This window comes from Canis lupus, chromosome 7, assembly GCF_048164855.1.
Source record: "Canis lupus baileyi chromosome 7, mCanLup2.hap1, whole genome shotgun sequence".
In the NCBI taxonomy this organism is placed as follows: domain Eukaryota; kingdom Metazoa; phylum Chordata; class Mammalia; order Carnivora; family Canidae; genus Canis; species Canis lupus.
The window spans coordinates 50,285,875-50,300,856 of record NC_132844.1 but is presented as its reverse complement, the minus strand read 5'-3'; the positions used below and the strand labels follow the sequence as shown (position 1 = coordinate 50,300,856).

The following is a 14,982-nucleotide window of genomic DNA, read 5'->3' as shown; positions in this document are numbered from 1 at the left end:
ACCATAACCTCCAACTATTTGTGATAAGAAAGTTGTAATTTCTCTTTGGAGCATTTTTCCACTAACCTGTTGTTTCAGAAGTCTTTTTAATGAATCTTCTTAGATCAGAAACCATAAACAAGTATGTCATTTGCATATTTAGTTTTATGATAAAACTGCCAAAACATTTTCCAGAGTAGCCCATGAATTGAAATCTAATGTTTAATACCTAGTTTTGTATCCTTTATAGATTTAACACTTAGAATTTATACTTTCCACAAATCACACCAAAGATTCAATATCAAATAAATTTGTAATGCTTTTGAGGCATGGATTTGAAACCCTTATTTTATAAGCCAATTTTTTTGGAATGAGTCACTTAACTAGCAGATGACCTTAGTGGTTGGTTTAGCTTTTACATGATAGTGAAATTTTATTTTTCTTTACTCATTAACTATTATGTATATTTATATATACTTTCTAGGAGTTTTTAATGGTTATTAATAAAATAATGCAGCCTTACATGCTTAAAGGTATACCCAATTAATTTTGTCCTCAAATTACACCCTTAAAATGTTCAGCAGTTGAGCTCTTGAGAGTGCCATATTAAATCTGTAACTAAATACAGGTGCTGTATTATTGCAATACTCACTTATGCAAGTACCATTACCTTACTGTTCTCCCTTAAAAATTTTTTCTAAATAGTTCCTTCACAATTATCCCTTGTAAACAGCTCTTGTGATAAATGTGTATCTCTAGGCAGTGGTTAGAGGGTATAGCTTCTCTAGCAGGACAATATCAAGCATATTTATTTTTTATCTTAACTCTTATGTAATATCTCAACTTCCACGCTCATAGCCATTGCATTTTTTCTATGATGTGTTTTTCTGCATTGCATCTGGCATTCCTATTTGATTAATCCTATATAGTGTTTTACTTTTTTCATCTTCTGTTGTTTTGTTTTGTTTTTTTCCCTCATTAACTTTTTGTCTCTGTCCTCATGGTTTTATTTTGCTTTCATGGTCCTCTTGATCTCTGTGATTTCTCAGTTTACCTATAGCTCAAGAATGAATTTTTTTTTTTTTTTAACAGTTGCAGAGTATATATTTATGTAGATAAAACTTGGGAATCAATAAAGCATTTAAAGCACTTCATGCATTTTAACTTCTAAGTAGATAATAGGTGTTTAACCTCACATATTATAGGAATCCAAAAGTTTCATTTTAAAAATTAGGAAATAAGTGCTAAGAAAATTTAAGATTTTTGTAAACAACCAACAGTTAACTACTGTCTTAAGCAATTACAAATAACAGATGTGATTTTCTTGGGATCACTGGATGCCATCCCTTCATGAACTGGAATTGTCAAATGAACACCACACCTCACTAAATCTTGGGGAACTACACTCTATTCCAATGGATTGATTCTATCAAGTAAATGAAAATCTTACTTCTTTGTTAAAATGAGTCCAGTATTATGTGCACAAGAGAACTTTAATGAGTGTCAAAAGGTTTTTAATTAGTAGTACAATACCATGCATATTAAGTGAGCAACTTGATGAAGATTTCTCAACCATGGCACCATTGACATTTTGGGCCAGATAATTTCTTTTTTTTTTTTTTTTTAATAAATTTATTTTTTATTGGTGTTCAATTTACCAACATAAAGAATAACACCCAGTGCTCATCCCATCAAGTGCCCGTCACCCATTCACCCCCACCCCCTGCCCTCCTCCCCTTCCACCACCCCTAGTTCGTTTCCCAGAGTTAGGAGTCTTTATGTTCTGTCTCCCTTTCTGATATTTCCCCACACATTTCTTCTCCCTTCCCTTATATTCCCTTTCACTATTATTTATATTCCCCAAATGAATAAGAACATACACTGTCCTTCTCCGATTGACTTACTTCACTCAGCATAATACCCTCCAGTTCCATCCACGTTGAAGCAAATGGTGGGTATTTGTCGTTTCTAATGGCTGAGGAATATTCCATTGTATACATAAACCACATCTTCTTTATCCATTCATCTTTCGATGGACACCGAGGCTCCTTCCACAGTTTGGCTATTGTGGACATTGCTGCTAGAAACATCGGGGTGCAGGTGTCACGGCATTTCATTGCATCTGAATCTTTGGGGTAAATCCCCAACAGTGCAATTGCTGGGTCGTAGGGCAGGTCTATTTTTAACTTTGAGGAACCTCCACACAGTTTTCCAGAGTGGCTGCACCAGTTCACATTCCCACCAACAGTGTAAGAGGGTTCCCTTTTCTCCGCATCCTCTCCAACATTTGTGGTTTCCTGCCTTGTTAATGTTCCCCATTCTCACTGGTGTGAGGTGGTATCTCATTGTGGTTTTGATTTGTATTTCCCTGATGGCAAGTGATGCAAAGCATTTTCTCATGTGCATGTTGGCCATGTCTGTGTCTTCCTCTGTGAGATTTCTCTTCATGTCTTTTGCCCATTTCATGATTGGATTGTTTGTTTCTTTGGTGTTGAGTTTAATAAGTTCTTTATAGATCTTGGAAACTAGCCCTTTATCTGATACGTCATTTGCAAATATCTTCTCCCATTCTGTAGGTTGTCTTTCAGTTTTGTTGACTGTATCCTTTGCTGTGCAAAAGCTTCTTATCTTGATGAAGTCCCAATAGTTCATTTTTGCTTTTGTTTCTTTTGCCTTCGTGGATGTATCTTGCAAGAAGTTACTGTGGACAAGTTCAAAAAGGGTGTTGCCTGTGTTCTTCTCCAGGATTTTGATGGAATCTTGTGTCACATTTAGATCTTTCATCCATTTTGAGTTTATCTTTGTGTATGGTGAAAGAGAGTGGTCTAGTTTCATTCTTCTGCATGTGGATGTCCAATTTTCCCAGCACCATTTATTGAAGAGACTGTCTTTCTTCCAATGGATAGTCTTTCCTCCTTTATCGAATATTAGTTGACCATAAAGTTGAGGGTCCACTTCTGGGTTCTCTATTCTGTTCCATTGATCTATGTTTCTGTTTTTGTGCCAGTACCACACTGTCTTGATGACCACAGCTTTGTAGTACAACCTGAAATCTGGCATTGTGGTGCCCCCAGCTATGGTTTTCTTTTTTAAAATTCCCCTGGCTATTCGGGGTCTTTTCTGATTCCACACAAATCTGAAAATAATTTGTTCTAACTCTCTGAAGAAAGTCCATGGTATTTTGATAGGGATTGCATTAAACGTGTAAATTGCCCTGGTAACATTGACATTTTCACAATATTAGTTCTGCCAATCCATGAGCATGGAATATTTTTCCATCTCTTTGTGTCTTCCTCCATTTCTTTCAGAAGTGTTCTATAGTTTTTAGGGTATAGATCCCTTACCTCTTTGGTTAGGTTTATTCCTAGGTATCTTATGCTTTAGGGTGCAATTGTAAATGGGATTGACTCCTTAATTTCTCTTTCTTCAGTCTCATTGTTAGTGTATAGAAATGCCATTGATTTCTGGGTATTGATTTTGTATCCTGCCATGCTACCAAATTGCTGTATGAGTTCTAGCAATCTTGGGGTGGAGGCTTTTGGGTTTTCTATGTAGAGTATCATGTCATCTAGGATTTATCCCTGGGACACAAGGCTGGTTCAACTCTCGTAAAACAATCCATGTGATTCATCATATCAGCAAGAGAAAAACCAAGAACCATATGATCCTCTCATTAGATGCAGAGAAAGCATTTGACAAAATCAGCATCCATTCCTGATCAAAACTCTTCAGAGTGTAGGGATAGAGGGAACATTCCTCAACATCTTAAAAGCCATCTTCGAAAAGCCCACAGCAAATATCCTTCTCAATGGGGAAGCAGTGGGAGCCTTTCCCCTAAGATCAGGAACAAGACAGGGATGTCCACTCTCACCACTGCTATTCAACATAGTACTGGAAGTCCTAGCCTCAGCAATCAGACAACAAAAAGACATTAAAGGCATTCAAATTGGCAAAGAAGAAGCCAGATAATTTCTTAATGCAGGTAGCTGTCCTGTGTATATGGAAGTATGTTTAATAGCATCCCTGACCTCTATGTAGTACCTGAAAGTAGCACAAACATATTTTGTTTAGTTTTATTTTCTTGTATCATTTTATTTTTTTTTTAATTTTTTTTTAATTTTTATTTATTTATTTATGATAGTCACAGAGAGAGAGAGAGAGAGGCAGAGACATAGGCAGAGGGAGAAGCAGGCTCCATGCACTGGGAGCCTGATGTGGGATTCGATCCCGGGTCTCCAGGATCACGCCCTGGGCCAAAGGCAGGCGCCAAACCACTGCGCCACCCAGGGATCCCTCTTGTATCATTTTAATCTTTAGGCTTTCTATACTTTAAGACTTTGTTGGTAAAAAATTTTGAGCCTAGGAATTCTGATAGGATTGTCTCCTCTAAAAGAATCAAGTGGACCCTTTTGTCTTCCTTATTCTTTAGCTCTGCCTTAGTATGGGTGCTGAATCTTTTCAGATCTCCCCACCCTTTCAGCAAAACTTGTGGCTCTGTTTTCCATTCCTTCAGGACTCCTTTGTATGATTAGCGATTTGTTACATCTTTTGATCTGAGGAGTTAATAGATGGTAATGGCTTTGTGGGTTACCCTCCCAAATTAGGTTTGAGTTAAGATAGTCTTGAGTCCGAAAACACTGGGTTAAGTGGAAAATCTTAAATTGGAATAGGGCCCTTGACAAAGATGTTTTTGGTGAAATTATTCCTTTAGTGCTCATAGCACATCATAAAGCTGAGTTTTGTTTGAGTCTACACAATGGAGAGCATGGCTTCGAAAGATTGGAAAGTCCCTTATTTGGTTGAGATAAAGTCTAGTGTGTGATCTTACACAGTGAAGGATTGGATGAATGACAGTCTGTGGGCATTGTGAGAGTTGAGGTCCGAGCTTGGTTAGGCAGATTTGAATTCCTAAGAGAAATCCTTGAGTTATCTTTGATATCTTAAATTTCTTCATCACCTAAATGCTGTCAAACTATCAGATCTCAGGAGTTCTTACTTTGAACCAGCTCCTGAATATTCCTGTCACTTCTTCACTGGGTGTTTGAACACTGAAAGACTTAGCTACTTGTCTCTCCCTCTTTCCCCTGATAATGCCAGACTAATTGTTTTAAAGACTGGTTTTGTTGAACCACAAAAATCTACCATGTCCCTCAACACCTGGCTTCACCAGGTCTATTAAAATTTATCTCCTACTTCTAGTGAAAAGAATCTGCTTTCCAGCAGACCAAGTAGTTTTTGTTTTTTACTAACTTACGAATGTATCAAGCTCATATCTGTTCTGTGCTTTTGCTATGTTTTCCACTCTTGTGTGAATTAAAATATTCCTTCTTGCCACCTAATCATATTTTTACTTAGTACCTCAGATTCAGCTGAAGCCTATGACCTGCATAGGGATATACTTAAATCATTTATTCTGTATTGATCTCTATTTGCTTTCATCTGAAAGCATTGACTACAGGCAGTACTAATTTTGGCCCTTAGCGATATATGGCTTTGTTCAAAGTGGTAAGAGGCAGTTTTGTGTGTATATTTTGCCTATCCAACTAATTAATACATTTCTGGAAGGCAAGTATTTCATGCTTTTTATATTCCCTTAGCATGTGAGTATCTGCATAACAAGTAACTAGTAAAAACTTATATTAATGGATGTCCAGGTACTGATTATATTCTATTTTAAAATATTGTAAAATCCAAATTAAAAAAAAATTATAGAAATGAATGGATATGACCATGTGTAGTGTCAGATTAAAATTAAGAAGAGTGACCTTCCTGGATGTCAGAGAAGGGGAGATGTTTTTCTTTAGGTGAGAAACTGAAAGTAGAGGTACCTTAGAGAAGGAAAATCAACTAGTGATCTGCAAAAGGAAACCTGTTTAGCTTATTTGTAATACGTATGTGAATTATGGTGCAATTAATGCCACTTTGGATGTGATGTGTGTGTCCTATAGAGCTACTGGTAGTAGAAACGAATAAATGCAAAAATAATGATTTATGTGGATCATTAAAAATTTTCATTACAGAATTCTGATCTCTATTTCCTTCTTTTCAAACACCCAGATACCTCTCATCATTGTATGGATGGACATTTGAGAGTGCTGTTGTCAAATGCTTGCAAGCATGGAAACTTCATCAATGCTGTCCTCGTTGAATGATGAGTGTAAATCAGACAATTACATTGAGCCTCACTACAAGGAATGGTATCGAGTAGCCATTGATGCACTAATTGAACATGGGTTAGAAGCATACCAAGAATTTCTTGCCAAGGAACGAGTATCAGACTTCCTAGCTGAAGAAGAAATTAATTATATTTTGAAAAACGTCCAGAAAGTTGCACAAAGTACAGCACACAGCACTGATAACTCCTATGATGATACCTCATCTTCAGGGACTTACTGGCCCATTGAGTCTGATGTGGAAGCTCCAAATCTTGACTTAGGCTGGCCATATGTGATGCCTGGACTCTTGGGAGGCACCCATATAGACCTCCTCTTTCATCCACCAAGAGCACAATTACTTACAATTAAGGAAACTATTCGGAAGATGATCAAAGAAGCAAGAAAGGTAACATTTTCCATTTCTAAATGAAATTTTTCTTTTAAATGGATTTTTTTTCATTGAAATATAGTTGATACACAATGTTACATTAGTTTCATGTATATAACATGGTGATTCAACAAGTCTGTACCTTATATGGTGCTCACCACAAGTGTAGTTACCATCCATCACCATACAAAACTATTATAATCCCATTGACTATATTCCCTATGTTGCACTTTTCATCTCCGTGATTTATTCATTCCACTCTAAAGGAAAACCATGAAACATGTGGAAAAGGCACCAAAGTAGTATAACATATGTATGTTAAAAGAACCTCTATATTTGTGGGCCATGCCTATTATTCTCAGAAAAATATAATATGAATACATAGAGTTGTACTTCCCGTATCTTGTGTATACTTAACAGAGCAATAGGTCCCTGCTACAGGAGACCTTCTCTTCTCATACCTTCTTCTGCCTGTGAAGGCTAAGGTGTATGAACTGGCAACAAGATGACATGATACATTCATTGAGTTCATTACATTTTCCTTAATCTCTGAAAGGAAATGTATTATTGGTAAATCTGGTGAAATTTTTTATGTATCAAAAGGACTGAGCCCTAATTCTTTCTCTGAACATCATTTATGCTATTAAATAAACCGTAGATTTATTTATTTTCTCACTTGTATGGAAATGGTATAAAATCAGGTATGACAATGTAAAATTCTGAGGTAGGGTCCTGAGGGACTTAGCATTTTACGGCCTCTGTGCTGTTTATTAAATATTTATATTCGCTTATAAATCTCAGAAATTCTATTTTAGGGCTCAAAACTGTAGAAATTTTCTTTTAATCAATCAAATAAAAGTTATTGAACGTTTTTTAGGTACTCAGTACCATGATAGACAATTTTGAGATTACAAAAAATTACCTAAGCTGTTTATTGAACTCAACCTAGACTTTTAAAAATGGATGGATAAGGAGTTACAATTTTTCACTGTGTCTATTTCTCGTTTATGGAAACCATGCAATATAGAAATGTAGATCTAAAAGGGACCTGAGCATCCACACATACATGACATTGCTTTATTTCATGGCACCAAGACCCAGAAATGCTTCAAAAGCTTGCTTTTATGAAGTACAGAAATATAAGACCCTTGAAATTCGCAGTGACATTGTAGTTTGCAAGGTAGGCAACTAAAAGCCTAGCAATCATGTTAGGGAGACACAATGTTCTAAGACTAATGTCAAATGTAGGCTTTGCAAAAGTAAGGCAACTTTTTTTCCTCAAACATTTTGCACTCAAATAACCTGGCTTTTAGCTGTAAATTTAGGAGTATTACATTAAAGAAAGTGCTAATCTACTCCACTTGTTAAAAATTAGCTACAGAATCAGGCACATGGTAGGTGTCCAAACTTACTGAATGAATTAAACTGTCGTTTCAATTTTCTGAATTGTACTATGAATATTTTCAATACTGTACTCTCTATACTCTGTGGACACATCCTACAATTGTATTTTATAAAGCAATAGAATGAAAGTCAAGAATATATATGAATCCTTGCGAAGGTAGAGTTAACAAATAGCAAGTAACATATCATTTGCTAATTTCTGTTCCAGGAGGTAGTATGATTTTGAACTGTAATAGTAACTTAAAATTTAAGAATACATCAGTGAAGATTAATGTTATTATGGTAAATTTAGTTATGAATTCATCAGCCTACAACACAGCTAGTTTCCTTTGGAGCGTTGCATTTCTGTGATGCAAAGTGAAATTCAGGAGCTATCATAAGTTCTTGAGTTAGCACTCACTGGAAACTGAACATTAGTCATGAGCATTTGATGTGTTTTTCTCTCTAATGTGGCAGCTATTTATTTAGTGAGCCTGTAAAAGTAATATCCTTGCCTGGTCATCATCTGCTGGGAACTCCCACTTGAATTGGCAAGATGAGGAACGTGAAGTTCATACTGTAAAACAGTGATCTAATGTTCTGCTTCTCTTCCACAAAATCAAAATAGCATGGAATAAGAAAGAGAATTTTACCTTTATTTGATTTAGTGTGTACATACCCACGCTGAATTAAAAGAAAGAGAATTATTTGAACATTGTGAATTGAGTATATTGTGATTGGATATAAATCATACCAGATAACTTAGTGTTTTGTTTTCCAAAAGTATTGGAGAACATTTTAATTTCTACCCAGATGTGTTAAATATTGAAGTCCGGTGGCCTATTTATGTACGTAATGTGTATTTCTCTAGTGTTTTTGGAAATATCTTTGTGTGTCATTATGAATGTTTAAATATTTTTGAAGAATCTAGTACTCCAGGAATAAAAAAACTTATTGACCCCATGTTTACAAAATGTTGCATTATTTAGCCCATAACTGGAAAAGGTCTTGTGGAAAAAAAATTAAGAAGAGAAAATATTATTTTTAAGTAAAAGCTTATCAGAACCCATTGCTTTGTAGATTATGTGTAGTGTTCATGACTGTCATTTACTCAACAGATGAGTCAGGTTCTTATATTCTTCAGATTCAAAGGAAACTTATTAGTTATCAGGATCAAACTTTTATTTTCAAACTATTTTCAGAAGAAATTCTCTTTATTGAATAACTCTCAATGAATTGTCATTGCATTATGAAGAGGATGATTTTTTTTTTCCATAAAGTGAGTAATGTTTATTTTAATGAATAGAACACATTTTCCTGCCTTCAGATTTCTTAGGAACATTGTTTAGGTAATCAACATAATGAAACTATTGAGATATGAAGCCAAACAAGTAGGGCTAACAAAGCAGGACCCAAGAAGAGTGATCTTGGAGAAGAATTTAAGTCTGTTTTCACTGTTCTGTTTGCAATTGACAGAGGGTAATTATGAAAATAAATGTCATATTATGGAAAAATCTTAAAGTAGTGAAAAGAATCCAGAAACATTTTTTTTAGAGGTCCAAACATTAGAAGACTGATTACCAAATTAACCTTCTAGTCCCCTGAGAAAGGGAATAAAAATTATGCTATATAACATCTATCTTTACTGGAAATATTTTTGTTTTTAAATTTTACTGATTTCTATGCTCTTGTCTCTAAAGTCACAAGTCTCTGAATCACTCTTTTATAAGCAGAAGATACTCTTTATAGTATTTCAAAAATCCATTGATTTGTTTTTGTTTATTCGTTTTTATTTTTGCCAGTTGTCACTTAGAAGTTGTATAGAGGGTTTTTTGGTTTGTTTTCTTGTTTTTTCCTTTTGTTTGTTTTTTTTTTTTTTCTTTGTACGTCTGCTTATTTTGTTATTAAATAATTCTCCTTTGGGAAAATCCAATTACAAATAACTTCTTACTTGTGCCCTTTGAAAAAGGGCCATATTTTTATTTACTGGCTCTTTTTTTCTAACTCTTTCTTATATTTTTCCGTATGTGGTTGCCGTAATTACATTTGGGTCGACTTTATATAGTCTGATAACGTCTAGCAAAACTTTTCCCAGGTAATTACTTGTCTCTCAAGAGGTGTTCCCAAGATGATATATGTATGTATTCCTAATTACTGTGAACACCTCTTATGAAAGTATCCTCTCTAATTACTTTAAAAAGTCATCTTTCATTAAAGTAATTTTTCTTCAAGCTACTCAGTGGTGGATATCCATAAAGTTCTAGTTTCTGATGGTCTTGAATATGTGCTTAATCAGAATGCTATTTTCATCTGTTTCCTTCTAGGCTAGCTTCTTCTGTGAGGTCTGACTCTTAATCTTCTGAAATAGGGACTGAGAAGACACGTAAGCAAGAGTCTAGTGAGAATTAGGGCAAAGAAGTTCCTGAGGTGTTCTTTACTGCCTCTCTTGAGTCATTGTTTTTGGGTGTGGCTGTTATGGCCTGGGGAGCTATTAGTAATACAGAGAAACATTAACCACTAATTGGCCCATGGCCACAAATGGGAAGGTGAACAGATGATGGGGCTTTTCCTAGGATTTGTGGCATTATAAAGGTAGTACTAGACTAGAGGCTCTACTATCAGGGGCCTACCACTAACTAGTTAGAGACTGAACAAGTCATTGTACCTCCCCAGGTATCTTCATTTATGTAGTGAAAGACATGAAGCAAAGCCTTTTAGTATTTTTTTTTTAAATCTAATGTTCCTATCCAGATCTCTAAGAGTGCTTACCAATTCAAGATTATTTCAATATGTTGTACTCCTTGCTGAATTAGTCCAGTACATGAATATTTTTGTGTGTGGCCTAGTGTGTCACTTCCATCTGTATGACTTTGCGATTATTTCCTGCCCAACTAAGTGATATTGATGTATTTATCAGTGCCTTTATTAGGCCAGTACCATCACTCTCCTGATGTTCCCAATTTACTCTCTGGGATGCCAGGGTGGCTCAGGGGTTGAGTATCTGCCTTTGGTCCAGGGCATGATCCTGGAGTCCCGGAATCAAGTCCCATGTCAGGCTCCCAGAATGGAGCCTGCTTCTCTCTCTGCCTGTGTCTCTGCCTCTCTCTCTGTGTCTCTAATGAATAAATAAAATCTTAGAAAGAAGAAAAAAAGAAAGAAAGAAAACTTACTCTCTGCCCTTTCTGTTGCACCTCTCTCTGTGAATACTTTCATTCTTTGAATTGGAGTCAATCTAAGTTTTTTTCCAGGAAATTTTTTTTGCTAAGTCAGATTTAATGACTTTTTTTTTTAATCCTGTGACATTAATTTGAATATCTCTTCTCTAAGTGAAATGTATTACATGTTCATATACACACACACACACACACATTTGTGTGTTATGTGTATATGTGGGAGAGAGAGAGAGATGTCTTATTAAAATTGCACTGGCTTTGCTATGCTAACTGTTGCTGTGTCTGTAATACTCATATATTTTGAGCTTCTTGTGCTATTTCACATTTTTCTCAGTTCATTTACCTACTTCCTTTGTCCTACTCTGCAGTAACTCTGTTGACATTAAGTATATAATTTTTAGCACAATTGCTTAAGGGAGAGGAGGGAGGAAAGGGGACACCATGTAGGGACTAGAGTCAGGTCAAGTTTTGGGTTTTCTTAGTTGACTTGAAAACTTGTATGGAGGAAAAAAACACCATAGTTTCTCTCTCTCTCTCTAATTATCCAAATTCAAATAATGCTCTTTTTTTTAAAGAGGTTTCAGGGAATTAATTATACAAAGACTCTGAATCTTGGAGTCAGTTAGGGCTGGGTTGAATCCCAGCTCAAACAGCAGTTTGTCTTAGCTATTATATTACAAGTTCTCTGAGCTTTATTTTTCCCATCTCTAAAATGGAGATGCTAATACTCCATAGGATCCTTGTGGGGATGGAATGAAATAGTTGATATGTCTAACATGACACCGACCATATATTTAATACCCGTTGTGTGATGTTGAAATTCTTCCTCCTTTTCCTTTTCCATCACCTCCTTCTCCTCTTACTACATTATTCCAGGCTTTTCTATATCCATCAGTCTATCTTTTTGCATCATTGTGATTTGGCATTTATTCTTTAAAAGTGAGAGCAACATCTGACCAAGTTCAATACCCAACAAGATAGTGTCTTACTAGGAATGCCAGTTTGGATTATTAGCTGTTCATGAAAAGTTTATTCCTGAAAAGGCTTAAACCAATTTCTGAAGCATTATAATGATTGCACATTCTACATCAGTTATAGAGCAACACAACATTTTGCCAATGTTTGCTTCGAAGGGAAAGTATTGATTCAATGTAAGTAAATTGGAAAATAGGACCTACTATGAAGACAGCTTCAGGATATACAAATATGATAACATTTTTTATGTAAAGCTTTACATGTTGAAGAAAAAATTCTAAGCCATACATTCTTACTTAAAATCTGAAGCCCTGAAAAGAGAGAAAGCTCTGGTTATATCAAAGGGAGGGGTGCATATTCTATAGGTCATGAGAAAAAAGAAATCATTCCATTTTCCTCTAGAATTTTAAAGTGATAACTTTATTAGATTTTTAAAGAAAGACATTGTACAAGGGTTTCATATTTATGAACAAGAACAAGAATTTGTAAACTTTTAAAGTTCATGATAGACTTGTCATTTGGTGTCGAGGTTGGTTTAAGTAACTCTGACTTTATGAGATATTATCACTTGCTGAATATTTCTGATATAATTCAAAAAGTGATAAGGATAGGTGCCTGGCTAGCTCAGTAAGTACAGCACACAGCTCTTGATCTTAGGGTTATGAGTTTAAGCCCCATATTGGGTATTGGGATTATTTTAAAAAGTAAAATAAAATAAAATGATAAGGAATATTATTTAAGGCTTACCATAATTATTCTTCTTAGATGTTCTACCAGGCTTGTGTTATCAAGTAAAATCTAAAGACCACCCATGATTTTTTTTTAACAGAATTTCATTTGAAAAATAGTAACTTAAGAGTTTAGCTTTAATAAGAAAAATTAGAAAATCTTACAGGGGACAATAAATTTATCAGAAACTCCATTTTGATAATATTAACCTATACCTCTATTAGTGGTTGGAAAAGAACAATATGAAATTTGAGCTATTTGAAAATGCAGTTGACTTATTTGATTAAGGGAATTTTTTTAAGGATTTATTTATTTATTTTAGAAAACATGAGCAGGGGGAGGGGCAGAGGGAGAGAGAGAGTGAAAATCCCAAGTAGACTTCCAGCTGAGTGTGGAGCCCAGCGTGGGACTCAGTCTCATGACCCTGAGATCCTGAGCTGAGCCAAAATCAAGAGTTGGAGGCTTAACTCACTGAGCCACCCAGGCATCAAACTCAGATCCCTTTAGAGCCACGCTATAAAAATAACTTCAGAGGGGGAGAAGGCATGTAGTATCCAGTAGAGAGTGAAAACAACATAGGCGAAAGGAAGATCATTTGTAAGCATTCTTGTTTAAAATGTAATAAATGAAACATAGCTTGCAGCTAAGTGGGATAAATTTAGGAACTCAAGTGCACAGTGAGGCATCTTATCAAAAGTTAACTTTCATGAGAATAACAGGATATAACTGACCTTTGCTTATCAGTCCTTCTAATGAGATGTAAAATGTAACGGGTTTGCTGCAGGAGCCTTTTTTAAATGATGAGGGCTGAAACACCAGACTTGTATTTTGTATTTAATGGATTCTACATACTGTTCTGTAGTTGCCACAGATTCATCATGTGATATATACTTTTATGTTAATTATTATTATTTTTTTTTAAACTAGTCACTCTTCAAATTATCTTGAAAAAAAATTGTTGGCTTTTATAGTAAGGACTTAAACTGGGATCTGGTTTTGAGTAATGGATTTATATTATGTAATGTAGTAATAGTATCAGGTAATATTTACTGAACACTTCTGTGTCAGGCACTGTACTAAAGCACTTTACATGCATTACCTTAAAGTGACCTTCACAACCACCCTGTGAAATACATGCTTTTTATCATCCATATTTTACTGATGAGTAATCTGCTTTTTTTGTGACAGGTATGACTCCAAAATGATCATAATTGGAAACTAATGATGACAGCCTATTCCTAAATAGAGGTGTTAGAAGACATAGTTGAGGGGATCTAGGATTAACACCAGTTGGCAGAGATATAGTTGCACTGGTTTCTAAATGAACCATATACAAAGCCATTATGAGGTTGCTGTTAAAAGTCAGAGTTAATGTACCTGTCACTGACAGAAGGTTATGATTAAGTTGATGACATGGAGCTTCTAGGATGAAGACTACATATCAGGAGGCACTAAAAAGAAATCAGTCTCTTCAGTTTAAATACAGGGGAAATTTGAAGAAGTAAAAGAAGAGCAGCCCAATTATGAAGTTGTTCTATGGCCTCTTGAGGCTTCAGCTGTGAGTGGATCAGTCGGATTTGGCCAACCTTTTAGGTACACCTCATCAAGAAAGGGACAGTTGAGGAAAGAGGAAATGAGCCATGCATCTATTTCCAGCAGAGCAGGCTAGACATAGGAGAAGCTTTAGAGCAGGAACACGCTTCTTCTGTGTTATAGGATGCCAATAAAGATGCCAGTTGCTGGACCCAAGAAAAAAAAAAGGGGGAGCTGAATAGGTAGATTCAGAGAAATAACATGGAGGCCCACATGAGCCCTTATAAGGACCTTGGCTTATGCTGTATGTAAATTGGGGAGCCGCTGGAGAATTTTGAGCAAAAGCAAGATACCATTTCAAATATGCTATATTAAAGGATACATCTGACTATGATATTGAAAATTGACTATAAGGCTCGAGTAAGCACAGCAGAGGCTTTGAAAATAATTCAAGTATGAGATGATGATACATTAGATGGTCGAGATGGCAAGCAGTGATGGTTAGTTTTTGGATATATTTTGAAGATAGTAAATATGGGTGTGAAATTGGTTAAAGAATATAAAATAATCCCAAAATGTTTGGCCTGAACAGTTGGAATGATGGCATTGTCATTTGAAGGTGGTATCAGTCATCAAAGAGTTGGAATCAGGAAGCACAGAGACTAAG

General features: G+C 35.5%; 1 protein-coding gene across 2 annotated transcripts in view; it reads left to right on the top strand.

Annotated features, from left to right (window-relative positions):
- FAM83B (family with sequence similarity 83 member B) overlaps window positions 1-14,982 on the top strand; it is an 85,231-nt gene that overhangs the window by 12,632 nt on the left and 57,617 nt on the right. For both annotated transcript variants that reach the window (XM_072832555.1, XM_072832554.1), the window contains exon 2: window positions 6,037-6,540. In XM_072832555.1, the coding sequence (XP_072688656.1) occupies window positions 6,085-6,540 (456 nt within the window). In that variant the 5' untranslated portion in view covers window positions 6,037-6,084. The remainder of the gene's footprint in view (window positions 1-6,036; window positions 6,541-14,982) is intronic.